At 45.5% G+C, this 27334-nt stretch overlaps 11 protein-coding genes across 11 annotated transcripts; 2 read left to right on the top strand and 9 right to left on the bottom strand.

Annotated features, from left to right (window-relative positions):
- Positions 1 to 741: 741 nt before the first annotated feature.
- On the bottom strand, positions 742 to 2267 carry N7469_010451 (uncharacterized protein; the record flags this gene model as incomplete). Its single annotated transcript, XM_056649356.1, has 6 exons — positions 742 to 1025; positions 1062 to 1131; positions 1189 to 1371; positions 1400 to 1654; positions 1709 to 1996; positions 2061 to 2267. 6 exons carry the CDS (start codon positions 2265 to 2267, stop codon positions 742 to 744), a joined length of 1287 nt encoding a protein of 428 aa, XP_056496487.1.
- A 244-nt stretch (positions 2268 to 2511) lies between these two features.
- N7469_010450 (uncharacterized protein) lies at positions 2512 to 2757 on the bottom strand (the record flags this gene model as incomplete). Its single annotated transcript, XM_056649355.1, has 2 exons — positions 2512 to 2616; positions 2659 to 2757. The coding sequence occupies 2 exons, from the start codon at positions 2755 to 2757 to the stop codon at positions 2512 to 2514; spliced, it is 204 nt and encodes a 67-aa protein (XP_056496486.1).
- Positions 2758 to 3606: 849 nt separating this feature from the next.
- N7469_010449 (fungal specific transcription factor domain-containing protein) lies at positions 3607 to 4412 on the bottom strand (the record flags this gene model as incomplete). The annotated part of the gene is made up of 4 exons (XM_056649354.1): positions 3607 to 3656; positions 3699 to 3837; positions 3891 to 3957; positions 4003 to 4412. 4 exons carry the CDS (start codon positions 4410 to 4412, stop codon positions 3607 to 3609), a joined length of 666 nt encoding a protein of 221 aa, XP_056496485.1.
- Positions 4413 to 6202: 1790 nt separating this feature from the next.
- Positions 6203 to 8263, top strand: N7469_010448 (flavin-containing monooxygenase; the record flags this gene model as incomplete). Its single annotated transcript, XM_056649353.1, has 5 exons — positions 6203 to 6818; positions 6868 to 6974; positions 7030 to 7562; positions 7614 to 8067; positions 8126 to 8263. The coding sequence occupies 5 exons, from the start codon at positions 6203 to 6205 to the stop codon at positions 8261 to 8263; spliced, it is 1848 nt and encodes a 615-aa protein (XP_056496484.1).
- An 867-nt stretch (positions 8264 to 9130) lies between these two features.
- Positions 9131 to 9747, bottom strand: N7469_010447 (uncharacterized protein; the record flags this gene model as incomplete). The annotated part of the gene is made up of 2 exons (XM_056649352.1): positions 9131 to 9408; positions 9543 to 9747. The coding sequence occupies 2 exons, from the start codon at positions 9745 to 9747 to the stop codon at positions 9131 to 9133; spliced, it is 483 nt and encodes a 160-aa protein (XP_056496483.1).
- A 1079-nt stretch (positions 9748 to 10826) lies between these two features.
- N7469_010446 (EXPERA domain-containing protein) lies at positions 10827 to 11564 on the top strand (the record flags this gene model as incomplete). Its single annotated transcript, XM_056649351.1, has 1 exon — positions 10827 to 11564. The coding sequence occupies one exon, from the start codon at positions 10827 to 10829 to the stop codon at positions 11562 to 11564; it is 738 nt and encodes a 245-aa protein (XP_056496482.1).
- A 315-nt stretch (positions 11565 to 11879) lies between these two features.
- On the bottom strand, positions 11880 to 13410 carry N7469_010445 (putative mitochondrial carrier protein; the record flags this gene model as incomplete). The annotated part of the gene is made up of 2 exons (XM_056649350.1): positions 11880 to 13319; positions 13375 to 13410. The coding sequence occupies 2 exons, from the start codon at positions 13408 to 13410 to the stop codon at positions 11880 to 11882; spliced, it is 1476 nt and encodes a 491-aa protein (XP_056496481.1).
- A 719-nt stretch (positions 13411 to 14129) lies between these two features.
- Positions 14130 to 14726, bottom strand: N7469_010444 (histone H4; the record flags this gene model as incomplete). The annotated part of the gene is made up of 2 exons (XM_056649349.1): positions 14130 to 14431; positions 14717 to 14726. 2 exons carry the CDS (start codon positions 14724 to 14726, stop codon positions 14130 to 14132), a joined length of 312 nt encoding a protein of 103 aa, XP_056496480.1.
- Positions 14727 to 16814: 2088 nt separating this feature from the next.
- On the bottom strand, positions 16815 to 17291 carry N7469_010443 (Fad binding domain protein; the record flags this gene model as incomplete). Its single annotated transcript, XM_056649348.1, has 1 exon — positions 16815 to 17291. The coding sequence occupies one exon, from the start codon at positions 17289 to 17291 to the stop codon at positions 16815 to 16817; it is 477 nt and encodes a 158-aa protein (XP_056496479.1).
- N7469_010442 (fad binding domain protein) lies at positions 17292 to 17869 on the bottom strand (the record flags this gene model as incomplete). The annotated part of the gene is made up of 2 exons (XM_056649347.1): positions 17292 to 17554; positions 17602 to 17869. The coding sequence occupies 2 exons, from the start codon at positions 17867 to 17869 to the stop codon at positions 17292 to 17294; spliced, it is 531 nt and encodes a 176-aa protein (XP_056496478.1).
- A 1329-nt stretch (positions 17870 to 19198) lies between these two features.
- N7469_010441 (protein phosphatase regulator GAC1) lies at positions 19199 to 21637 on the bottom strand (the record flags this gene model as incomplete). The annotated part of the gene is made up of 3 exons (XM_056649346.1): positions 19199 to 19301; positions 19394 to 19701; positions 19760 to 21637. 3 exons carry the CDS (start codon positions 21635 to 21637, stop codon positions 19199 to 19201), a joined length of 2289 nt encoding a protein of 762 aa, XP_056496477.1.
- Positions 21638 to 27334: the final 5697 nt, after the last annotated feature.

Genomic DNA, 27334 nt, shown 5'->3' with positions numbered 1-27334 from the left:
TCCTTTGACATGAGGTGTATTGGCGGGCATCCTATGCGTTAAGTGGGTATACAATTGATAGGAACTGGAACTTAGAATATAATGTCTAGAATGGCTACCCCAATATCAACCAGTACCAAGTGGTCGAGCGGTAACTCGATTAACTCATCTTCCTTGGTCTAGTGGTCATGATTTCCGCTTGTCATTAACACCGATAAGCGCGGGAGACCGGGGTTCGATTCCCCGAGGGAGAGTTCAATTTTTGATGTAATTTTTTTAATGTTTACAATATTTCCTCTATATCTATTTTTTTAACATTTCAAACAATGTCATATTTTTAACTTAACGTATTATTCCCTCTCAAAGAAAAACCAAAAGCGTAATAACATATTTAACAGCTCCATGAATACTTCAACATATTCACCGGAGCTGGGGAAATTGGTTATTGCATGAAGCTGGCTGTATGTTGATTTATTCTTTTTACACTTCAGTACCAATACAGTAGTTTCGATAAATAGCCTCCCCAAATTTCGATACATTGTATGTATTGCCTCCTATGGCTTGACCACAAATCATCTCACGTGCTTCTTTTATCGACGGAGAGTGTCCATTACCCAATGGTAAGAAATAGGTATTCTCTTCAGCCCATTCATCTTTTTGCCCTTCATTCATTTATTGTTAATATTCTGTGTCATTTAAATTCTGTCAGGCTGTCTAATGCTATCTGCTATTATAGAGCAAGCTCAAAGCGCAAGCATGAATTCAAACAGTTCCATCAATATCCTCAACGTGCTCAGTTACTCCTTTCGCACCCACTGCCTTCGTGGCTGCGACGCGTACGGCTTCAGCCTCGATTGCTTCCAACGGGCGTTTGGATTGCTTGGAAACTTTGTCATGTATCGGGATAATAGTGGGATGATTAGAATCTCGATCGAAATATACATCGAGGTCCTCTAGAGTCCGATATGCAGTTTCGGGATAAAGGAAGTAACAAACGAATATAAACGTGAGGTTGAAGACAGCGAATACTATCCATCCATTAGTTCCTGGCCAAATGGCACTACGAAAATTCTATGACTTACTGATATAGAATCGATAACCGATATTGGCGATTCCGGTTGGAGTAAATTGGGTACAAATAAAACCGGCCAGCTAGGTAATCATAAGTTTAAGTATAAAATGAACAGATTGTGGCAAAAAAAAGCCTACCCAATTTGTTGCAGTTGCAGCCGCAGCTCCAACTGATCTCATCGAAAGGGAATTGATTTCTGCCTGGTAAACCCAGGGAACCATTCCCCAGGTGCAGCCGAATGCTGCATAATAGAAGAACAAGAACGAAACTGCAACGATACCCCACTGGAATAGCCTAATATTAGCCTGACGAATTGTGCTCTGGATCGGTGTCACTACCAGTGCTTACCTGAAAGGGGGCACTCCCGAGGAGAGCAATAGAAATAGCCACCATGATATATGCAAAGCATTGCAAGGATAGTCCACTAAGCATCAAGACACGCCGGCCGCATCTTTCTATTAGCCAAAAACATAGCCCCGAAGAAATCATGTAAGATGTAGCATTGCAGCCAGTAAGGATTCTAGCCATTAGCTCATCCATGCCGATATTGTTAATCAAAATGATGGTGAAATAATAATTGAGGGCATTGATCCCGCCGAATTGCTATTACTGTACTGTTAGCAAAGAAATCTGCTAATTGAGACGGATAGCTCATACCTGCATAAACTGCCCACCACAGCCTAGCAACAGTCGTTTCAAGTGACTGGATCGATCGCGTCGGGCCAGCACTTGAGTAAATGATATTTGAGACTCACGCTCAATGAGTAGGGCACCAGTGATTGAGTGATACTCGCTTTGTACAATTGAGTCATCAATTGAAAGCCCCTTCCCAAGATATCTTCTTATAGCTTCAAGACCTTCTTTATTTTTACCTTGCATCAGAAGCCAGCGTGGACTATCAGGAACAAGCGGAAGAAGAGAGACAAGAGCTATGCATGGTACAAGCTTTGATGCCACACACCAAAAGTTAGTTTCCATTAGTGAGCCCCGGTCAGTGTCTTGAAAATACCTGTAATGCCAAAGGGAGTCGCCATTGATATCCTCCTTGGAGAAAAGAGCAACCCAACGTCAGCCATGTTGCGATGCAATAGAAGATCACATTGTGAAGAACCACGATAACGGATAACTTCCCACGACGGTCACTGCGACAGGACTCGGCCTGGAAAACACCGCATGTTGAACTGGTAACCCCTGCCGGGAAATCATCAATAGACATAATAAAAAAGCCTAGATAGTTGACCGACCGTTCCCTATGCCGTTAACTACCCGACCAACAATAAGTTGGGCAAACGAGTAGGCAGAGAACTGCAGCACACCACCAATAGCGTTGATGGCAGCACCCAATCTCAATGTATTCTTTCTACCCAGACGGTTGCCATAACAGGCTGCTAGCAGACATCCTACCAAGTTTCCAAGCTTCAAGCTAATTAGCATCTGTGTACCCTCTGATTGGGGCATGGTCATACTGAGAAGCAGCTTGCTGTGATACCCTGGATGGATGAAACTTTGGTTTGAGGAAAAACCTCGACAAAATCCGGACTAATGAGGATACCACTGACAACACCCTACAAGGCATCAGAAAAGGAAATTCAACGAAGAAGAAAGACATTGAGAGGGGGATACCGAACCTGTTCATAGCCGTACCACGCTTGGGCTGCTGCGTTACTTGCAGTCAACGCTACCTCGAGGCTATATCCGTCCAACATAGTAGAGCATCAATGGAATATTCAAAATGATAAATTGCTCAGGGAACAAGATAAAAATGGTGGGGATTTGACGCAATTTAAATGGCCCACTACTTACAGGCATAATAGGGTTTTCCTTGACCAACCACTAAAAGGAATGGGGATTGTATACTACCCCGGATCTTCCACCGCTGATCCCCCACAGATTAGGGTTTAGCAGTATTTACTTCCACAGAATGTAATGGAATAAATACATAGTATAAATGAGCTGTGCCATACAAAAACGGGCCGTGTGCACAAAAAAGGCCGTGTGCTTCCCCCGCACCGGGGCTTAGATGGCCCGCGGCCAGGGCACAACCGCTTCGATATCTCCGGGGCTCGTTTTGAAAAAATCTCAAGAGTATTAGTCCGAAGTACCTCCTAAAATATCATGCATTTCCATATCTTGATAATTAAAAAGACGACTGTATCATTTCTGATGTTGATTTACGCATAAAGTATGATCGGACGGTACCTTTATCTAGAAGTCCGAATCTGTTCAAAGAGACGTTATTGGATGAATTTGTCCGAATGAAGAGTTCCAAAATCTTGAATGACTGGCGAAGTCATATTCGCAAAAGAATTATTATTCGTCGTGCAATGGTCCTCATACTGCTATTGTGGGAGCTATATTCAACACGCCGTCGCACCAAGCACGCAAATCGTCCTTGATATTCAACGTGGAGTATCGTAAGTCGAAAAAACGTGACGGTAGCGATGATTCTGAAATCAAGGATCTGTGCTCTGATATGGCTGTGCGGATCACATTCTCATACTTCAATGCCAAAGGCCATCGCTTCCCGGAACAAAGCAAGGCGTAGGCCATGGATCTCACCCCACTAGGTACGTCGGCGTTGACTGTTTTTGCATAGACTTGAAAACTGTCAGACAAGATCAAATGGAGATTATAGTTATTGAAATACCGATATAAAAGCGTGCAACAGTGAAGAAGCAGAAGATCAAGTGCGGATTACTGACAGCGAGCTCTTCATCTGTCATCTGGCGAACCTTGAAAACCATATTATCGCAGGCATATATGCAACGGTTAGTAGCATATTGCCACTAAGTATGTCAGAAAACTTTGGCCTGGTTTTTCAGTACTAGAAAATTCTTACTGGCTCTGTTGATGGGTCGATTTCCCGTGGAATTGTTGACATTCGCTGGAAAAGAAGAATGACGGCCCTATAGATATTAGCGAAGGGACTGAGCAGATAAAGCCTAACATACACATCAAGGACACAGTTAGTCAGGACAATATTTGGATCCATCTCAGCACGCTCCTCTTCGGCGAACTCGGCATTTATCAGTCTATAGACGGCTGCAACAAACTCTTCGCGCCATGCCGTGAGGCGCTCGTCGATCTTTTGGGCTTCAGTCTGCCATTGAATGCGATCATTGGCATTATTGAGATCCCAGGTCTTCTGAAGAAAGCCATGAACAAACCAAAGCTCATTAGTAGATAATATAATACACAAAGAGAAGGCTGAAGAGTATCGGAACTGCCCAAATGACCAAACATTTATGATGTGCTCTGGGAAGGCCCATAACGAATCACTGCATGGCAAAATGCCATTTGGTATAGGAGGTGACGCGCCTGTATCCCAGTCCACACCAACAGTCGACATGCTATCTAGCATTTCAGACATCCAATATGCTCGGATACGTTCTTTTCGATCGATGATGGTAGTAGAGAGCGGATGAAGACGAGGTGGCACAGAGGCTGAGGAGCTCAGTTGTTCTACTTGCTTTTTGACCAATGTACCACACCCAAGTTGGGACGAAATGCTATTAAGTATTAGCTGATATATTGTCAATTGATATTCGAATCGAGTATTTCACCGTTTACACAAGGCTATCAAATTCCAGAATTGTTCAAATCGACCTTCTCCATAATCCAGGTTTGAGAGAATGAGCAAAGCTTGCAGAGATTGAAGAGAGACTTGTTTCAAAGCTTGGCAACATATAGAATCGCGCAAGCTAGCCGACCATTGGTTTCGCTCGTCCAGGCTTACAAGAGGCGATTCATAATGAGGAAGCGTCACGACACATATGGCTTTTACGGCCAAGGATTGATCAAGGTCTTTTGATGACTTGAGCTGCTGCAATGAGGCGATAAGTGAGGGTTGATGCAGAATGGGGAACCATGGGTGATATCTTTTGAACCAAATGGCGCAGAGTTCAGATAGCACCGGATATGAAAGTGGATCAAATTGAACGGAATGACTCGAAACTGTCTCTCTTTCTGCACTTGTACTTGAAGAGGCTGGAGCTGGTCCATTCGAGTGATGATGAATGATCCCTTGACCTGGGGAGTAGGTAGCCCCTGGAAGAGCTATATCAGACTCGCTGATTACTAGAGTGGGCGAGCCACAGCGTTGGGCAGAAGCTAATATAGTTAGACAGTTATCTGTATATCTCCTTATTTTATTTGCAGTCTTAAAGATCCTTAAACTTACCTTGAGAATTACGACCTTCGAGCATGTATACTCGCTGCTCAAGTTCCACTGGTAAGAGAGTTAGGCTTTCGCATCACGAGACAAGAAACTGAGCTAAAAGAAAACATACCTAGACGACGATCTAACTTTGAGATATAGCCCGCGCGAACACCGGGCCGTCGTGCCGCCGCATATTCACATTCAAATTGATTGCTGGTGCAAAAGCCACACTTGGGCTTTCGTCGATCGCAAGCAACCTTGCGGCTTCGGCAGGTAGTGCAACTAATTATCATCAGTCGAGAATTGCACTCAAGGGGCAAATAGACTAACGCTGCATTTGGTCTAACCGGCATACTGGTACAGTGATGGAAGTTCGATCTGAACACAAGATGTGTAACATGGGGAAATGCGGAGGACACAAGGCCGATCACGCTAAGAGAGGACGATGTTGGTAATACTAGCACTTCTCGGGGGATCTCTCCTAGATGGTACAGCTCTAGATCATGTGGGCACGGGTTATCTTGGATGCGGCTTGGATTGCTATGAGTGATAGACCGTATTTCCAAGATTAGAGCAGGAAACTGCCCCCAACTACTCAATCTGGGGGTTGTTGGTCTGGGGATACCCCCACACCTCCACTTTCTTTGTTACAAACTTCGGCCTGGAGATGGCCCTTTTTGGCTTCTCCGATTGGTACTTCGATAGTTAACCTCCGCAGAATGCGGAGAGGCCTTACAGCCAGTATGCGAGACGGCCTATTCTCTCCAAGGTACCTAATACCATACAATAGATATCGGACTTCTGACGGCCGATGATGAATTGTCCGACTTATTGACACTTATTTAAACGCGATACAGAGCACCAGTGTTTTGGCTGACTTCAAACAATACTCATTATAAAGGAAGCAGTCTATAATTTACTTTGAAAAATACACTTCTGCTAAATCAGAAGCCCCGGACGACTTTTATGACTTTGACACTTCCACAAACAAAATGACAGCCGCACATTATGACCATATCATCGAACTTCCCAAGACATCTCCTGTCGATTCTCCTGTGGATTCAAAGCAGATAGCCCAGGATTGGCTGAGCAGGCTTGAGTTAATATTTCAATCAGGAAATTTCTCACAAATCGAAGATATCTTCAATGAAGATTCATGGTGGCGTGATATAATATCACTCCAGTGGGACTTTCGCACCATCCATGGACGTGAGAATATCGAACGTTTTCTCCAGGCAAACCGAGCTCATGGACCAATATCATGCTTTAAACTTCAGGAAGATGGTCACTTTCAGCCGAAGCTCGAGATCGTGAAGGAAGATACTGGATTTGCATGGGTCTCCTCTCTTTTTCATTTTGAAACACGAATTGGCCGAGGATCAGGAGTTCTCCGGTTAACGCAGGAAGAGCCCGGTAAATGGAAAGCCTTTTCCGTCTATACTTCGCTACAGGAGCTCAAGGGATTTGAGGAGCCTTTAGGAGAAAATCGTGCCTATGGGACTTTGGATTCTATGCCCGGGGGCGTGGAAAAGGGAACATGGTTTGAGCGCCGACAACGCCAACTTGATTTCCTGGATGATGAGCCCGAAGTACTAGTTATCGGAGCCGGTAAGCAATGATTATAGTACTGATCATCACGGAATCTAATTTATCAAAGGCCAGTCTGGGCTTAATTTAGGAGCGCGATTGCAATCCCTTGGTATCTCGACCCTGATCGTCGAAAAGAATGATAGGGTGGGCGACAACTGGCGGAACCGCTATCGGGTAAAATCAGTCGTTGTCGCACTTGTTAAGAGAAGATTTCTCTAATTATATACAGACTCTCGTCACACATGACCCTGCCGAGTTTACTCATACAGCCTACCTCCCCTTTCCCAAAAACTGGCCTCAATTCACACCAAAAGACAAATTGGCAGATTGGTTCGAGAACTATGCCTCCATAATGGAGCTCAATATATGGACAAAAACTCAAGTGAAGAGTTCGACGTATGAGGACTCGAAGGGCCAATGGACAATAGATTTAGTCCGAGATGGAAAACCACGTACCGTGCGACCCCATCATGTTGTATTCTGCACGGGCCACGCAGGAGAGCCATTGATACCATCCTTCCCAGGGCAGGATGATTTCAAGGGTACGGTTTATCATGGAAGTCAACATGAAGATGCATCTCAGTATGACGTGAAGGGAAAGAAAGTTCTGGTTGTTGGTACCGGGAATAGTGGCCATGACATTTCCGAGAACTTTTACCAGAACGGGGCAGAGGTGACTATGCTACAAAGAAGTGGTACATATGTGCTCACTCTAGATAAGGGAGTTTTCATTCTTCATGAAGGAATGCATTGTGAGAATGGGTAAGTTTGTGGAACCATTTCAAGATCCACTTAAATCTCATCCCAAGACAGACCACCCACCGAGCAGAGTGACATTGTCGGCGAAAGCCTACCATTCCCAGTTCAATTCGCTCTCAATATTGATATGACGAAGCGCATTGCGAACGAGGAAAGAGAGAACATCGAAGGGCTTGAGCGTGCCGGCTTCAAGTTTGAATGGGGTATTGACCGCTCAGGCATTGCTCGACTTTACTACACTCGTGGTGGAGGATATTATGTCGATGTTGGCTGTAGTAAGTTGATCATTGATGGAAAGATCAAGATGCATCAGAGTCCTGGAGGAATCACTGGATTCGCGCGTGATGCTGTTGTGTTGAAGGATGGAACGCATCTCAATGCAGACATTGTGGTACTTGCCACGGGGTATGACAATATGAAGACAACAGTGCAGAAAGTTATGGGCAGTAAGGTTGCAGAAAGATGTAATGATTTTTGGGACTTGGATGTGGAGGGAGAGCTCAATTCAGTGAGTTTTAATATTGATCTCATCTCTATTTTTTGGTCCAGGTTCTAATGACTTATAGATCTGGCGGCCTAGCGGCCATCCTAACTTCTGGTTCATGGGTGGAAACCTTGCCCTGTGTCGCATCTATTCAAAATACTTGGCATTGCAGATTAAGGCTGCTGTGGAGGGCTTGAGACCGTCATCCATTCCGAACTAGATATGACAAGACTTCCGTACTAATTATTTAACTAGCGATGCCAGACTGCTTTCAGAGTTTCATGCTTTGTCACCATTCATGGGTTGAGCTTATTTATGTTGATAATTTTTTCCATTGTCATTCAGGCTTATTACAGAGAACAGAATGTAACGGCGTGTTTCCTGCTTCTTGAGAATTAAAAGGTCTCTTCAGTCACCTCATTTCGGTTTCAATGAGCTCAAAGGGCTACTCTTCGGCAATCCTAGCTCCAAAAAACGGTCAATCTCCTGATCAAGGTTATTCAAAAATGCTTCTTTCTCCCAGACAGGCTCCCAACCAACGAACTTCTTTTTCTCGCAAATTACTTTCGGGCTGTTTCGTATGATTAGTCTTTGTAAGCAAGGAAGTATTCATGAAAATAATCATTTACCTCGCATTTCACATGCTATGGGCAAATTTCACGGGCACCCTGACTGAATCAGCTGCCATTTCATCGGAAGGCCATATTTCAGTCGACGCCGTCACTATTAGGCCACGCGCATGTAACTTTGCAGCAAGACGATCCATGATTTCCCACCAGGGCACAACGTGAGAAGCAAGGAAATAATGTCCACACTCGTCGTTTGGAAGATTTCCCCGTGAATTACTGCCTCAAGTAGTTTTGCATAAAAGTTTGCAACATCCGACACATGTGCTGGAATATTCTGGTAACACTCTTAACATTGTGCTGTTTCTTTGTGAAGGACTCACTCGGTTTTCAGAGAATTTGTAGACCTTTTTTATCTCATAGCTGCTATAATTAGAGCTGGAATCTGTGGTGAGAGCTGATTCCAGGCTCCAGTTCTCATATCTCATGTATCTCATCAGTACCTCAAATAGAATCAGGAGTCAAGGGGGAGACGACTTACGAAGTGTTGGAGGGAAAACCAATAAGCCGCTGACGCCAGTAGATTTCAAATTTTCGATGGCAAAGTTGTCTACCTGTCGCACGATATAGGTGTCTGCGGACTTTCGCTCGAGGTCGTAAACGTGGTCCGTATCTTTGAATTCGCCGAATGGCCGGTTTGTATTCTGATCGAAGGCCGACGGCCCTGTTCTATGTATAAAGAATGTTTCTTTGCCGGTTGTATCTTTTTGGTTCTCAAGGGCCGCAATCAAGTTGGAGACTAACGTTTGCGTCGATGGAGGTCGCGTTATTGATGATGAAATCGACTACGTTGAAGAAAACAGCACATTGTAATTAGCCAATCGGCATTTGCAAGGTTGTTTATATATGGCTGAATTATTTAACATGGCTTACTGTCGTTTGAGAGTATATATTCTGTTACGGCAACTTGGTCGCTAAGATCGAGTTGGGCGGGATTGATGTCCAATTTCGACAGATTATGAGCCTGTTCGGAGGAGCGTACAGCGGCATGACTTCGTACCGACTCTAAGACATCCTTTTTGTGATTTAGTATCTCTGCAACGATAAAGCCTCCGCTTTGTGCTGCTGTTAGTTTCATTTTGTAAGACTGAGGATGGAAAATTGAATGTGGGAAATCACATGTAGCCAGACGCGCCGGTGACGAAGATGTTTTTCATAGACATGCTGGACGGATGTGAAGGAGGCAGATCAGGATGGATAGTATCAGATTACTCGTTGATAGGAGAATATTCTCGAGTATAGGATTATCTAGCACAATAATTTTTATTGTCAAAGAGCTAACCAGTCTCAAAACTACAACCTAATGTCTATATCCTATATATATATCCGATCCAAAATGCACCAGAAGATGTATCGGAGAATCGGAGTTAATGTAGTATTCCTATCTGATCAACGGAATATACGATGTTGGACAGACGTAATCCAGACAAGTAAATTTGATATTCTCATAGAGTAACAAGGTTCTTGCTGTCATTTAGTTCTATGTAACTAGCAACCATCCACTGAAAGAACTCTACTTGTAAATAATGTTACTGATCCTTAATAAGGTACACTTCATCGGACTATTGACTATCTGTGGCCTGTCGCCGATTCAAGCCCTTTTCGTTTGTACAGCTAGTACATAATCCACGATTTGATTTGCATATGCGTGACAAATGAATCAATCTACACTCTGTCTTGAAGCTATGTAAGTATACAAGGTATTAAATAATCTATAAAACAGAAATACACGCTTTGTGCACTCACATCTCCGTAATTTTTGTTTAACAGAGGCTCAATAAGATCGTCCTTGTTAAAACCGACAAAACCTTGAGATATCTACACCTCTTGATACTCCCTTGGCAGTTCTCATTTTCGTACAATATTTTTCAGAAGCTCTAAGTCAGTGACTGATTCTATTAGATGCTGATTTTGCATTTGCGTTGATAGAATAACATCAACATTTACATATGTACTCCTTTGTAGTTAATCCCCACTTCAATGTCACTAGTTTAAGGAGACAACCTCAGGCAGTAATGATCGTCATGATTCGATTCAGCTTCAACCCACTTCATTTTCTCTTCTCAATTTTTCTCCATGCAACCTCCTATCCACCATACTCGCCCAAGCAACACACGCTAAAACATCTTATCCTAAAGTGACGATTTCACCCTCACCATGGCGTCCAGCCCAGCCTTCACGCTCGACGCATCAACAATGCTCTGCATCGCATTCGCGCTCTCCTTTATGCCAATCGCCCACCTACTCAGCAAGGCCTTAATCCCATCCACACAAACGCGCAATCGCATCCTCTTCTTCTGGCACGCCTACGACGCCCTCACACACATATTCATCGAAGGATCCTTCCTCTATGAATGTTTCTTCAGCTACGCCAATATCGCAGGAATCCACAACACAGAACCTTTTTTCCTGAACCAGCGCGATCGTATTTATGGCCCCGCATACGGCACTGGCCCCAGTGCGCGTCTTTGGCAGGAATACGCGAAGGCGGATCGTCGTTGGGCCGGAGCAGATCTCACTGTTGTTTCTTTGGAGATTTTGACTGTCTTTTTGGGTGGTCCTGCGGCGATCTATGTTTGTTATCAGCTTTATCGGTCCTCGAGTGAGAAGCTTAGTGCGCAAGCTCGTGGTTCGGCTAAGTCGAAGCTTTGGTTTGTTGCGCTTGCTTTGGCTATTTGTGAACTTTATGGTGGTTTCATGACCTTTGCGCCGGAATGGTTGACTGGGAACTCGCAATTGGCTACTGAGGACCCTGTTTACTTGTGGCTCTATCTTGTTTTCTTCAATACGCTGTGGGTTTGGCTCCCTCTTTGGGTGCTGTGGGAAGCTGGAAAGGAGCTTCGTTCGGCCTTTGTTGTGATGGAAACACAAGGTTCTGAGCGAAAGAACCTGTGAAAAGAGTATCCATTTCCTTTGTTGATCGGGAAATATCTACATCGTGCTACATAGCTTGGATATATCTACAGGGTGATGATTTGGAGAAACTCTAGGGATAGGTCGTATCTGATGACATCTCTCAATCATGACTTCAAACTGCTTTACAATTAATTACACTAATTGTCATAGTGTAAGTGACTCAGACTATAAGAGTAATACAGACAAGTGAGAATGCTATTATATACTAGTAGTACTATACAAACTTCAACATGGTAGAGCCAAACAATCTTGCTGATCAATCTGACGCGACATATGTAATAAGCATTATAAAGCTCAACCTTTGTGCTCGCGATCCTTGTCCCAAAACCAGTGGTAGAAACTCCTCCATTCCGCTGTTTCATCCTCAACATAGTCGCCAACAAGCTCAGCCGTTTCATTGACCTCATCAGAGATAGGAGGAACTTTCAGACCGGACGAAGCATCTACACCATGTGATGCGCTAGGGTCTTTCAGTGCTGAAGCGGCGGCCGCAGCATTCGAACCCGCATCAACGTTGACGTTGCCGGAATGGTTGTTAAGGACTTCCTCGGCACCCTCCTTTGTTTTCTCCGCTAAGTCTCGACTCCCCTCACGAACTACATCGCTGAATTCCTCCGCTTGTTCACGCGCGCGTTGGATGAGCTCTTCAGGGGATGGGTAACGACGAAGCAGCATAAGTAGGAAGTAATAACCCTTGACAATCGTCGCGTAGACTGCATCCTTGGCTAGCATGGTAAACCCATGAGAAAAGAAGCCTTTCAAGACCTCGCCCATCAGGCCAGCGTAAAGGGCCATAATACCCTCTGTACGGGCGATAGTCACAACAGTGGAGATGATCTTCGGTGTCAAACTAGACAGAAGGGTCGGTGAGCTCTTTTCATCCGTGCCCTTTGCACCATTTGAAGCCCCCAAAGCCTGCGCTCTGGTTTTCGCAAGGGAGAAAGGATAAGTAATCGAAGATGCAGCCGATTTACTCAAAGCCGCTAGAAGAAAAGTCAAGGCGGCGGAAGGCCGCTCACGCTTAGAACGCGGTAGAAGTGTATACTTGAGAACTTCGTTCAGGAAGAAAGTAATCGAAGGATTGAGAGTCAAAATCAAGGTTGCCGAATACCCCGACCAGAATCCCCGAATACCCTTTTCAGACTTTATTTGAGCGGCGATATCACTCGTTGACAGGTCCGGTCCTGTCTTGCCCGCTTTGCGTGCTGCAATTTGCTTGCGTGTCACGATATTGGCGAGCGGCGTGGTAAATAGTTTTGCAAACGAACCAGCTACAACTCCGACGGCAAGCTCGTCAAATATCGGTAGGACTATGTTCTTGCTTTTTGCAGCCTTGGCTGCACCCACGCGTGCAATGATCCGTCGTTGTCGGACGGAGTTGTATGCGAGAAAGAAGAGGAATGAGTCCAGGACTGTTTTGAACGTATCCTGTGCCAGACCGGGGTAGAATCCTGCGATTCCTTCTTCTTGGTATATTTTATATGCAGCATCAAGGATGTTCTTGTATTCTTCATCTTCCTCGGATTCATCCTTCGTGTTGTTCTTCTTCTGTTGCGTTTGCAGGCGGGCGACTATGACGCTGAGCGGGTAGACGACGACGCTGGATATGGCCGAGCCTACGGCGCCGGCGACTGCATTTCCCAATACAGGTAACGCTGGTCCTCTAAGAGCAGCTGTCTTCCAGTCTTCTTTTGGGTCCTGAGTTTCCCAGCGATAGGAGGGGTGGAATGCATCCTGTTGGTACACTATGTTAGAGCACACAGGCGGAATACTGCTGGGTTAAACATACCAGTTGCGACTCGTAGGCAAGTTTGAACTCTGGCATTGTGCTCCAGACCGGGACCCAGTCCCTTGTTGTCGTTGAATCGGAGGATTTGTGGGGTGTAAGATGTCAGATGTTGATTGCCCGCTAGGTATTTTGGCAGGCTCTATGATTGTTGAGCTAGTTGCTATGTGTAGATATAGAGCCTCGTCAATGTTCAAATGATAGCAGTGAGAAAATCTTCCCCAGCGACCGGTAGAAATCATCGAAAGGGGCGAGTGAACGTGATGGTGTTGTTGTACGAGGCCGAGGTTCACTGCGGAGATCGATTACATCATGCCGATCATGTGGTCTGTGCAAGATTGTGGGTTGATGGGGTATACAAAAAGCAGAACGAGAATGGCACCACCTGGAAATAATGAACTTCTCTGGAAATAGTCAACAGCGAGTTGGCTCAGCTACAATATTACTTGCACGTCTTTACGACTACTAATTTTACTTGTCAGAAACAATCCATGCTAAATTTCCGTTCTTGAATTCCTATTGATCTGTTTGATAACCATTGACAAAACACCATAAACCTCAAGACCAAGACCATAACCTTCCAAAACCCCGACCAAGAGTAATCCAGCTGAACTAGATATAGCCGGACAAAACAATTAAACAGGCAGCGCAGAAACCATCAAAACGTGGCACATAAACCAGCTGATGGAGTAAACTGCCATCAGCAAGAGCGGACAAGACATAGGAGTCCTGATGAACATTGCATTTGTATGCAAAATTTAACCACCGAAACCGTAGAGGGTACGGCCCTGGCGCTTGAGGGCATAGACGACGTCGAGGGAAGTGACGGTCTTACGCTTAGCGTGCTCAGTGTAGGTGACAGCGTCACGAATGACAGACTCAAGGAAGGTCTTGAGAACACCACGAGTCTCCTCGTAGATCATGGCAGAGATACGCTTGACACCACCACGACGAGCGAGACGACGGATAGCAGGCTTGGTGATACCCTGAATGTTGTCACGCAAAATCTTGCGGTGGCGCTTGGCACCGCCCTTGCCGAGACCCTTTCCGCCCTTGCCGCCTGTAAGAATCAAGTTAGCATTGCTTCTCTCAAGTGAACGGTTATTGAATTGGTCGACATCGACGAGGTCAGTGATGAGGTATTGTCGATTGGATAAAGGCGGGCGGTCGCCAAGGTCTAGCCTGATGAGGAAAGGTGATATGCGTTGTGGCCTTTTACATCAGGCATCAAGATACTAACGCGTCACGTGTTCCCAGGGGCATCACCGCAACCTCATCAAATTCACTCGCGCGACAACAAAGACATCCAATAGCCGAAGGGACCGAAGTCGATGAGATTACTTACGTCCAGTCATCTTGCTAGAATAGGAAAGTAGATGAAGCTAGATGAAAAAAAATTGATGGAAGATGGGTTGGTGGCGTGCTGATAGATAGATAGTATCAGACGCGTCGAAGTTGGGCGTTGGAGGATAAAAGAGGAAGAAAAAAAAGAGAAAGGAAAAGAAAACCAGTTAAAAGAGCGGGGGATTACGGGGCTGTCTTTAAATAAGGAAAATCGGTTTGATTACGCGTGATTTCGGAGGGAGATTAGCTAAGCGAGGGATTTCGCATTCTGCAATGCGGCGGTGATTGGCAGGAGAAAAGGGCGTTATGAAGGGCTGGTTTCGAGCGCGTTTTTTCCAGGCTTGAAATTCGCTGGGAGGAACCACGCGGATTCCAGGTGGGTCACGTGGGGTATACTGTCCCGCGAAGGCGGTGGGGAATGGGGCTTGGCGCGTTATCATGTATGAGGTATAGAAAATAGAAAATAATGATTCACAGTATTATAATATAAACAATGTATATTCATAAATTATTTGACCTTTGTGATATTCAGCTCTGAATAGCTATAAAAAAAACCTGAAGAACTTATAAAAACCCCTCAAATTCATCAATTACAGTAACCTTAGTTAAAGAACTAATAACTAGTATACACCAGGAGTGGTGAAGATTAGAGAGCGGAATTTCCAATAGATGCCTCAAGACAGAATTCGTGCTGTATCCTATCATTATTCCATAGTCGACCGTAATCAACACTAACTACATCAGAAAATTATATCTGAGAGAAAGAAATCTTCATCAAATTCGAGATCAAGATCATCACCAGAGATTCCAAACCCGGTATTATCCACTTCTGTAATTCCCAACTCAACATCCTTAGATAACTTCGTGAGATTCCTCTCGTCACGCATCTGTAATATACCATTGCACATCTCCAGACTATCCCTCGCTGCTCGTTTAATATATAGCTCAGTTGGCTCATTCAAGTCCACAGCCTCGACTTGGGCCAATATCATACACAGGACCATGTGATTTTTGACATTAGTTTCGCCAAGTTTTATGCGGTTCTCTGTTAGAGCTATAAGATCTTTGACTGCCTGTTTCAAGATTTCTCTATATTGAGGCGTCCTTTGCAATGTAGCATTCATCTGCTGATTTCCAACATGTCTAAGAAGCCCGATCCCAACGGCAGATGTAACGCTCCGAATACTTTCGCGAAAAAAAAACTCCCACCAATCTCCATCAACCGAGAAAAGGCAGCGTCTGGCTCTGTTGAGGTTATAGCAAGAGCAGAGTCAAGTCTGGTCTGAAGAGAGTAATGTAATGTTGGATTTCTCTGCGCATGGTCACTGAAAGGTAAATGTAGTGGATGATAAATCGACGTGCTAGAAAATCTAGCAGATTTCGGTGAAAGGGGGTAGATGCAAGATTATCTCGAAGCCTATAGCAGGTCTGAAGAGAGCCCATGATATCGGAGGTAGAGGAGAGAGCCCGGTCAAATGAGATCTTTGAATGAGCCCATTGAGAAGCTGCACGATGTGAAGGTGCTTCCGCGGTGAATCAATCAAGGCGAGCTGGGTGGATGTATCTGTGAATCTGGATCTCGGAGACCACTGTATTTCTGCCTCCATGTTTCTCAATTCATCATCATTGACATTGGAAGGTATCTCAGTATCAAAGTCATCCCATGATATCCTCGGTGGCATCCTGGCATCCAAAGATGACTGCACCACTAACTCGAGGATGGTGTACCAGAGTCTCCGACGTATTTCAGTGTGGAGAGTTGGTAGAATTGTGGGGAGGTTCTTTACAGCGCGCATATAAAATTTCCAGTTTCCTGCTAGGTATTTATCCACTCGCCTCTTCTTCTAAACAAGCAGGCTGATAGTGAAACAAACATGTGGAAATTCCCATGACATTAGCTCATGACAGCTCAGTCGCCCATCGTACACTGTTTGCCTGAAATTGAAATCGCAATCACTTCATTTCTTGACTGCATTTCAACTAGCTACGGGTAAAGGAGTTACTTAACTTAGTAACTTAGCACTACTAGCAGAAAATCGAATAGTCTAGACGAGTAGGGAGTGAACAATTTCTATCAAAACTAAGCCTTGTAATAAATACTACCTAGTATCATCGGACGCAGTGTTCAAACATACTAGCCTCTCATGATATGGGAGACTCCAATTCTTCACATTCTCCTTCATCATATAGTCCGCAATATTGATCCTCATAAGAGAAGCCAATCCCATCATACAGTTCTGCAAGAAAACGCCAATCTGCGTCGAAGTCACCCCATCCCACTTGCCATCATTCTGGCCAACACCATCTTGAACTTGGCCCATAAACGGTCTGAGACCAATGATCAATCTAGACGAGAGCCATACGCTCACAATAAAAGCCATCGACATCAGCAAGGGACTGGATTGAACTTTCCATCCTGCATCCTTGAACATCCTAGCGAAAGCCACTTTCTCTTTTTCCACGTCTTTATCTCCTAAAACTTGATATTCGTCGACCCCGACTTTCCCTCCTAGATACACCCGCATATAATTGCGATCATGTCTCCTTATCATCACTCCCCGAACACCGTAAGCCATTTAGAGCGTTGCGATGTATTTCTCCTCGGTTTGAATCGGCAAAGGAACAGTGAAGTAGACCAAGAGCATATTCCACCCAATCATCATCCTACGGGTCCGAGAGAATTGACCATCGGCACCAACAAGGAGATCGAAAGAACCAGTCCCACCATCGGAAAACCGGACATCAATCATGTCTCCCTCATCGCGGTAACTTTCAATGAATGTCCCGAAATAAAACTCGACTCGATTCCCAAGAGCATCATGTAATTGTCGACAGAAGTCTCCCATCATAATTCAAGTTCACTAGTAAAGCTCTGCATGTCATTACCAGTATTGTTGGCCAGAAAATAAGCCCAGCGTTTTCCCCGACCATCGACAACTTGTAGACCCTGTTCAGGAACAGATTTCACACAAAATGCTTCTTCAAGACCCATGTGCCTGAGCACTTCAATTCCGTGACCGCGGAGGTCAATTTGGAGGCCATTGGTTCGTAAACTAGGGAATCGCTCCGTGACTGTAACATGATGTCGTAATCGGGAGAGCCAGAATGCGAGTACATGGCCTGCGATGCCTGCACCACTGATAAGAACCCGCATTGGTGTACGGGAAAAATCCAAGTTGAGAATGAATGGCAGAAATGGAAAGAATTAAGTCCTCGCATTAGAATTGTCACGAGTGGACTATGAAGACGTTGTTCTTGCGCATGTTCAGATGCCATACTTATAGAACTTGGTAGACCCATCTCGGCTGTAGCGGAGACGGGCGTATCGGTACGGGCGTAACGGGAAACGGAGATCATAATAGTATTCAATTTCAATTTCAAACAATCGCCAAATTCAAATTCATTGAATAAGAGCTAGAAACATGATGATTACTTTGGCTAACGATAGATTGTAAATTCGTCTTATCGCCACTGCTCGTAGGATCAATTCTTCTTGAATGCGGCTCTAACTAAACTCCGTAGTCTGGCTCACAGTAAACCTTTAAAACGGCATGTTTAAAAGCAGAATTAATGAAAGAGCACTGATTGTACACGAAGAGAACGTTCTCTCTGCAAATCTTTGGAAAGACATGCTTAAGCTTGATGATGCCCTCTTATGTACTTCATGATCTACGGTGGTTACTTCTTTACTCTGGCGAATTCACTAGAAGAAAAATCATGGCTCAATCATATTCATTCGTATCCCTCATGTCAAGACTACGTAGTTTCTGAGCACATCGTAGACATTCTGAACTGTGGATCATATCTCATGCAATCCATCGCCACCGTTCATCCTACCAGGACGATAACATCGGAAGCGATGTAACAAAAAAGCACACAGGAAAGGAAAAAAAGAACAAAAGGAAAACACGCACACAAAAAAAAAAAAACAACAACAAATATAAAACCACCCTTCAACGCCATGCAAAGAGATTAAAATAGGGCCGACGAACACAAATGCATCGAAATGGAGGCGGGCGGGACTAAAATGTGACTTTTGAAAGGGAAAATGGAGATCTGCTGGAAGCAGAGAAGAATCGAAGATTGCCTCAAAAGGATGAGTGTGTCGTTTCGCAACACAAGAACAAAGTACTGGAGAGGAGAAAAGAACAAAAGCAAATGGCGCAAATTTCGTATGCTCATCAAGCGTAATCAAAACAAATGTAAGGCGATCAAAGAAGAAGGCCTCGCAAGGTATGGTCAAGTCGGTTATGTGATAACCAACATTGGGCAGCACCCGCGCCGATAATTTCTCCCGACGCAAGTCCTGACACCCAACGCTATGACTAGTGTCTAACAAGCAGCCCCGCGGTTTATTATACATCGCAAGAACTGACTCATTTTCACTCATCACAACATTTGAGTAAACCATTCTCTGTCATCGGGTGTATTCCAGAGCGATAGCCTCATCCACGCAACGCGAGAAAAAGAAAATCAACTGCTATCACTGGGCGCCGACTAGGGGAGGATATGAAAAATCGGCAACGGGAGGAAAATAAAACGAATCAACAGGGCGATCCATCTCCAGGAAAGGAATATCGAAGTCTCTTCAAAGGAATTGTTAACAAGATGCAAAAGATGTGGCGAGAGGTATAGTAGCTGGACTCCGTGACGGCCAAGCATCTAAAATGTCACTCACCCTCGGATGACTGGGGATGATTGAGGGTCCTTCATAAATCCATGCTGCAAGGAATTATATGGAAAGCGAAAAGACATGGGAGAAGGGGATACCCGCGGCGAAGATCGGGGGCTGGCAGCCGGGGGCGATGAGGATGCGGGACGAGACTCGCGAGGTGCCTCATTCGCAGACGACTCCAGTGGAGCCGGAGAACGAGGTGAAAGAGGAGGCGAGGGTGTCCCAGGGGATAAGTACTTGGAGCCCGCCTCGCCGTTCACATTGACCGAGAAACTTTGGGGTTTAGGCGGCGAGGACTTAGGTGATCCATACTGAACGTTTTGGTTAGTCGATTATCATGAAGCACAAACTTGATCAAGTGACACCTACAAAGCAGTACTTATCCACCAACTCTTTGTACACCGAGGACTCGAGGCATGGTTTGCTAGACACCAGTGAGGATGGCTTCAGATCATCCTTCTGAGCGTTATCGCTCACAGCAGAGTTTTGGCCAGAACCAATCCCAAAATCTCTCACAACGGGCTTGTTCGACGTGGTTTCAATAGGCTGACCCGACCGGGCGCGAGCAGTCAGAGTGGTCCGGTCGACTGGCTGCTTGGTCCGCATGGCGGCATTCAGGGAGGCTCCAAAATCATATCGATTACCAAAAGCTTGCTGGTTTGGGTTCTCACGTCGTTTCGGTGGTCCAACGGTGTCGATGTCGTTCGATGTGGCTCTACTTAGCGGAGGGGACTTGGCGGAATTGAAAGGGTTCGAGAATGGAACCTTTTTGCTGACATCCGATGCATCCTCGAATGATGGAGGCATGGAGTGCGGACGACTGTGTGAGCCAGTAAAGGATCGACTGCGGGGGAGAGCAGGGCGTGGTCCTGTGGATCCTCTCTTGCTGGGCGAACTACTAGCGGTGGTCGATCTCTGCGACTTGAGGAAGTCGACTTGGTAGTTCATATTGTTGTTATTGTCCCAGAACTCTTGGCCAGCCACATTGTAGCGGATGCAAATGAACATGGTCTTGTTCTCGAGTTTTGCCTGGTCATCAAGCTTGATGTCGAAAGAGAAGCGGTCGTATCCATCATTCATATGCTGGTGGTGAACATCATGGCAATATGTGCCGCTCACTTCCGATACTGTTCTCCAATAATCAAAGGTGAACCGCGCAGCTACTTGCTTGTGGAAAGCAAGGTTGGCCACCGCAATAGACCCTACGAGCATCGACTTGTCTGTTGATAGGAAGAGTCGTTCCAAGCGGACAGGTTGAGTGACACGGGAAGATGGATCTTCAGGGAAATTAGAAAGCCGAAGCTCCCACTCCCATGAACGGGTACCTTCAGTTGCACTCTGGCCGAAAGGAAACTCGCCCTCGGTGTCGTGGCTATCGACAGGAGATGTCTCGGCACTGACAGCGAGAGGTCGATCTAGTTGCAAGAAATGACGGATGTGTTCCAGTTGTGCATCGAAGTGAACGGCCTTGGCAAAGACCGGAGTACCCGGCATGCTTGAAGGGCGTCGTCGAGCTGTTGCAGGTCGCAGTGCCGGACGAACCAGTTCACCAGACTTCTTTCTAACCATGGGTGGCTTTGGTGACATATCCGCATCGCTTTCATCGGGCGAGCTCGTCAGTGCTTCCTCTCTCTTATAATCAATTGCTGTTTCGGTTGACGATCGAGAATGTGCTATCTTGCGGGCTTCCTTGGATAATCGAATGAGATTAGGTTTTGGTGGATTTGGATCCGCTTTCGTTGTTGTTTCACTCGATGAAGATCGGGCCTCGGTGCCCTGTTGGTCTGCTGGACCCATTTTCTTCGGTTGCCTCTCTGGCGAGCTTTCTTTGCGTTGTTCGATCGATCTTACCGCGGCCTCGAGCTCCTCGAGCTTGAGAATTGAATTGGGAGAAGACTCCTCGTCCGAATTGTGGGCCGATTCGGGGGGTGAAATCACCGCCCCTGGTGGAATAACAGCATTGTTCAAAGGTGGCGGAGACTGACGGAGACTGGCATGGGGGTCAATAACTGGAGAAGCACGGGAAGTCGGTTCCGATAAGGAATGCACCGCTGGTTTATTGCAAATTGACGGGCTTCTGCGGTGTCGACGGACGTACGAGGTAGAAGAATAATTGCGGGAGTTTTGCACCCGTGCTGACGCAGATCGGGCAAGCGCTGGTCTCTCGGGACGAACCTCGGGAGAGGAATCACTGTACTCGATGTGCTGCGCGGAGAGCAACGACTTCAATGGCGCAGTGTATGGCATCCGGCCGACCTGTGTGTCTCAACACAAGAAGCGGAAATGTTGGTATATATATCGTGGAAAAGGGGAATATTTTTATTTCAGGAATTGGATGTCGACTCCACGGACCCTGTAATGAGAGAGAGAAGACAGCTTCCAGTTAGTTCAATGGTCTCGATGTTTTAAATTTGGAAGCTGTGGCGAAAGAAGCAGGCTTGAGGGGGAGGAGTAATAGAGTAAACGGACAAGAACAGAAGCGGAGACGGCATAACCATGCGCACCAGGCGAAATGGTGATGGAGTAAAGTGGGGGAGAGAAGAAGTGGAAGCCGGGGGTGGAGGGAAGATGCAGCTGGTGGCACCAGATGGCGATAGGAAAGAGCCAGTGGGGTGCAAGCAGTGAAGTATCACAGCACAGTAACAGTAACACCGACCATAGAGAACCTTGGTCGGAGTGAGAATGGGAAAATGAAAATAATAAAACAGCAAAAAAGAAAAGAAGAGAAGAAGAGAAAAAAAAGAGGTGGGAAGGGCAGACAGTGAAGGAGCTTATCAAATAAATTCTCTTACCCGTTGAATTTATGGTTGTATCAAAGTGGCGAGATCCCGTATCGGTGGAGATAGGTTGGAAGTGGGCCGATCAACCTCAGAGGGTGAAATAAAATAAATAATAAAAAGAGATGCAGAACGAGAAAAGAAAAAAAAACCGACAAGAGAATAATGATAATAATAAAAAAAAGATACAAAAAGTGAAATGTACAAGAGCTCCGGCACAGCCGCGGGGGCGAATGGGATGATTGAGTAGGGCAATCACCTCACTCAAATGTACCTCAGAAGTACCCTGGAAGTCGTGATAGCGCGGGGGGCGAATTTACCAAGCCATTGCCGCTCTGACCGTTGGGATTGGAGAGGAATGGGGAGAAATGGAAGAAGAGAAGATTGACCAGGATCCTCGAATTGAAGAGAGAGAATCTTTCTTCCAGATCAAAAGAGACCTCAAAGGGGTGGAGGAGGAAGAGGAGGAGGGATGGAGAGAGAAAAAAAGAGAAGAAGAATCCGGGCAGGGAGAGATAAGCCTGGCAATATAACTGGGGGTGGATTAGGGGGGGTTACTCCATATACTTTCCCAGCATAAAAAATAATAATGGAAAATCTAAAAATCACTAACAAAAAAAATCGATTTTTTTTTAACAAAAAAGTGGAACAAGATAAATAAAGGACTCCAAGCGCCTGGGAAAACCGGTGCGGCTTGCAGTTGTTGACTCCGCTTTGAATGCTCGTCAGTGCGTCGCGTATAAAATGGAGTTGACTCTGTGCTGCGTTGGGGACACGCAGTAGTGGGGCGGGGGGCTTTTCCACTTTTTTTTTTCCATTGCATGTACACTCGAGTTTGACCATTTTCTTAACATTTGTTCCATATATTTTGTACATACATGAAAAAAAGTGACTAATTCTTAAAGCCACAACTAATTACATATTCAATTCAGAGGTATACTCCGACTATTTCATGTATCTAGTACCTAGCTTACTCTGTCCCGCACATGGTCCTGCACGAGGCCCTTATTCATTCTCGTCGGACTACAACCCTCCTGCTCAGCCCACTCCTGGCGCTAATCATTGGGGGAATGTCCACTCTGTCGCAATCTATTGTATCTTCCCTGTTTCTGGCCTGACGTACATGGCCACTGTACAACCGATACTTACGTCGTGCCCCCCCTTAGATCTTCGACGGGAGAGACCAGGATGTCATCAGTGGGGGGTAAGGGAGAATTGGAAAAGAATGAGGAAAGGTACGGAATACATCTTCTAGATACCACTGATGATCCCGAGACACTGGCTGTCACTCTGGTATAATTTATCGACCCTAGGTACTCTAGACTGCTCTTGGTAATTGGTATGTGTTTCTTATCGTATCGGAGGCCCGAGTTCCTTGGTTTGTCTTCTTGGACAGACACTTGGATCCAAGGCAACTAACTCAACTGTACGGAGTACTTTTCACCCCACAATCGCAATGCGCGGCATGGGGGTACACAGCACGCACGTCTTGAAGCATCGCATCACAGCTAGATCATTCGCTAATCTCAAATAGGGTGCGACATGCACTATTGCCCCTCTTCGATCTCATCTCACGTCAATGGGGAAATTGAATCTTGGACAGAAACAGGTTCGAGAGGGATTGAGACAGGCCATGGAACGGGACGACTCCATTGTAAAACCATGGACGAAATACTCGCCTTACATTAGGTGATCGGGACGATAGGGTATGGTTGATTTTATTTTATCTGAGATCCCTTTCTGAAATTTTAAGAATGCCACCCAATGCAAGGAGTCCTTCCCCGAGAATTTCCTGTACAAGTCCTATGTAGTGAGACGCGCCGTTTTAACAGATGAGAATTAAATTGTAGATAAAATTACTGAATTGATTGATTGAGCGACATAGATTGTAGCAGGGCAATGTATAGGAATACCCAATTCTGTATTCTCTGTATCCTCTGCAACACAGACGAGTTGGAACTCGAAGGGTGAAACTGTCGTACATGAAGTTGGATATCGCACGGTGGATCGACAAGCTGCACTCCGTACTCCACCGACTCCAGTGTGCCGCGAAAGCCGGAGACTACGGTGCCGACCGAACCCGGGGTTTTTCTTATCGCAGCATGAACCATTCAACCCTGGAAAGTGCCGTGAACAATCTACACATGTGTATGTGTGTTAGAGTATCAGTGGCTAGGGTAGTTCCTTTGATAGTGAATCTCGTTCTATGATCCCATTGATCATTGATCTGATAGACCCATGGATATCAAAATCTTACCTTTCATAGTAGCAATGGGGATTTGTACTGTCCTTATCTCCAGAGTGTCAACGCTAATGCCACGCAGAACGGGGATGACGTCAAGATGCATTTGACAGGCCCGAGGGTCGCGACTTCCTTGGTTTGCGCCTGCTTGGCGAAGGGTCTGGGCTCCAACAGCCAATCCCATCGTAAATCCACTACATACTCCATACTATGTACAATCTATTCTATAGCAGTAAACTATGTAAGTAAAGAGTATTGATGTACGCTATGTACTCTGTAGTTCATCGCGGAGAATATTTAACAGCCGCAATAGCATTGGTAAAATATGACTGGCATATTGGCGACACTCGGAAGTCAATCAGTGTCTTCTGTATCACTTGCGACCGAGCCATATTGTTACCGCAACTAGTGCCACCATCGACCTCTTTCGGTGTAGTATTGTTACACTAAATTTGCATTCTGGAATATTAGACTAGTACTAATAGTCCTCTATTATTTAATTGAGAAAGACAATCAGCGTGATGCTGTGTAATTATGAACATCTTTTTATTGATATATGTCTGTGGAAGCAATCCTATAAATAAGCCAAACACCCGAGTCCTACATTGATTCAATCACTACATGTATTTCAATTCAGTTGCTCAGAACTATGCTCGGGGTATACTAAATATACCAATACTACTACCGAGTAAATATCAATTAGGACTATGTATAATGTTCAGAGTAATTTAGTAGCTGTACTGTATAAACACTCGACTCCACATCTACACTTGGGATGGTCTCCGATCGCCCATGTCTCATCTTCCCGTCTGTAATTCTAGCTTTGTCAAAATCTGCAGTACTGCTAACAGACTAGGTACATAGTACTCCGTACTGCACACATGTTGCACACATGTAGTAATTAGTACATAGCTTTGTCTTACAGAGAAGGCAAATAAAAGCCACTATCCTCATTGTAACTAAACCCGTTGACAGTACTGTATATCCCGATGGCTGACCCCCACCCAACCCCTGAGTTTCCCTTGTATATACATACACAGATGTAGTCTAGCCTTAAATTTTTTTTATTTTGATCGAAATTGACTTAATACCCCTAGCAGTCAGAATTTTCTTCATTCTTCGCCACTGGGTGGAAGTAGAGCTGGGAGGTGGCTCGATCAAACTAGATTTCCACCTTGCCGCGCTAAAGCTCAGAATGGAAAAGCCGTCGACCCCCCAACAACTTGTGAAAGGGCCGAGACTGCTCTAGCGGCGTTCATCTGACCAGCCAGCCGCGATCGTCCCAAGTCGAGTCTGCAGGGTAAGCCATGTTGATCTCTCCAGATTTTTCAGTCGATTGCCCCATTTACAGAGAAGAGGGGCAGACTTGCTATGTACATACCTCTAACTAGTTATACATACTATGATACTAGTAATCTTTTACACGCAATGATGGACCCTAGACGATACTAAATGCATACATGCATCAAGTCTCCGGGTGTTCGTTCGAATTGTTCTAGATAGTATCTAGCTCAAATACTTATTCAAGATACATTGATCATAACAATTACAAAGTTGATGATAACAAATATAAACTTAATGTAATTGAATTGCGCAAAAACAAAGTCTCGACCACGATTTGCTGCAAGGTCGCATGAAGGTTGAACCATATCTGTACCAAGACATCCAGACGATAACGCCCGTTGGCTGCTCTACCCCCTTCAGCCTAGCGACTCACCACCTCAAACACTATGTGGAAAAAAAAATTAAAGTCGAACCTGTGAATATCCGTGCACTTTTCGTCCGATATCGATACTTGGGGATGCACAACGGCGAAACTATCCCATCTGTGAGAGTAATGTGTGATCCTATTGTGCTCATTCATTCACCGAAGTCGCTTTATGGATAATCCTCTAGTCATCGTTAGCCGGGGCTAGGACCATCTGTCCATCGTATCGGCCCATGGGCTGGGACCACCCGAAATCACATCTTATTCCGTTCGCAAATCTTCGTGAAACCCCGCCGAAGCGCCCGAGCGCTCTGACCAGGTCCAATTTTATCTAGTGCCAGTTCTGCTTCTAATCCTGTCTAGCATAGTCCCCCTTGCTAACGGTGATTTCCACTTTTTGGGGTTGGTACTCCCGGCTCGGAGAGTTCTCAGCCCTAGATCTTAGTTTCTTAATATCTACTTTGGAGTATTTACTCTCATATATCGATGCTGACTCAGTAGTTTATACGAAGCCCCAAGGTTCCCACTATAGCTTTCTTATACGAGATCGACTAGGTTTCGTCGAACCTTTCAACGAACCTCCAGACTAGTTTCATCTTTCAGACCTGAGCAATATCACGCAATTGACACCGCTTGCACACCGATTGCTTCAATTCCTAGATTGATCGCCACTACATCCCCTTTTCGTTCGTTTCTCTTCCACTCACCGAAAATGACACTTACCGGGTCCTTCAATGCTCTATACGGGCCCCACCTCCCTCGGCGCTTTGGTGGCTGAATGACTAAACTCAGAAATGGAAAGCTTCCCTGTCGGCCCACTGACACCCAAGCACTGTCCACCATAGACCACTCTAATCTAGGAACCTTGAAACGAGCAATCGCCTCACCGATCTCTAGTATGTCCGCCCAGACGCCGCCATCGATGGTACCTCAATGTTTAGTCCATCGCCACATAATTGCCACCACGACTTAAATCAAATGAATGGCAACCACTCGAGAGTAATGGCTTGAGACGAGAAAGTGTTGAGAAGCGGCTTCGCTGAAACTTCGGAGAACAAAGATACGCAAACCCCGCGGTGGATCGTGGGTCAGCCCCAAATGTCAAATATTTGCTACAGTATTGCTCACGACGCACTCGGTGGGCAGCTGTCGTGCGAGCATTCCCCGCGAAGGATCTGCTCCGGGGATGTGGATTGCGTGAGATGCTGTACCCCTGC

This window comes from Penicillium citrinum (genome assembly GCF_028827155.1).
Source record: "Penicillium citrinum strain IBT 23319 chromosome Unknown utg000009l:1.0-4274883.0:1.0-4276374.0, whole genome shotgun sequence".
In the NCBI taxonomy this organism is placed as follows: Eukaryota; Fungi; Ascomycota; class Eurotiomycetes; order Eurotiales; family Aspergillaceae; genus Penicillium; species Penicillium citrinum.
This window is presented reverse-complemented; position numbering and strand designations above follow the sequence as displayed.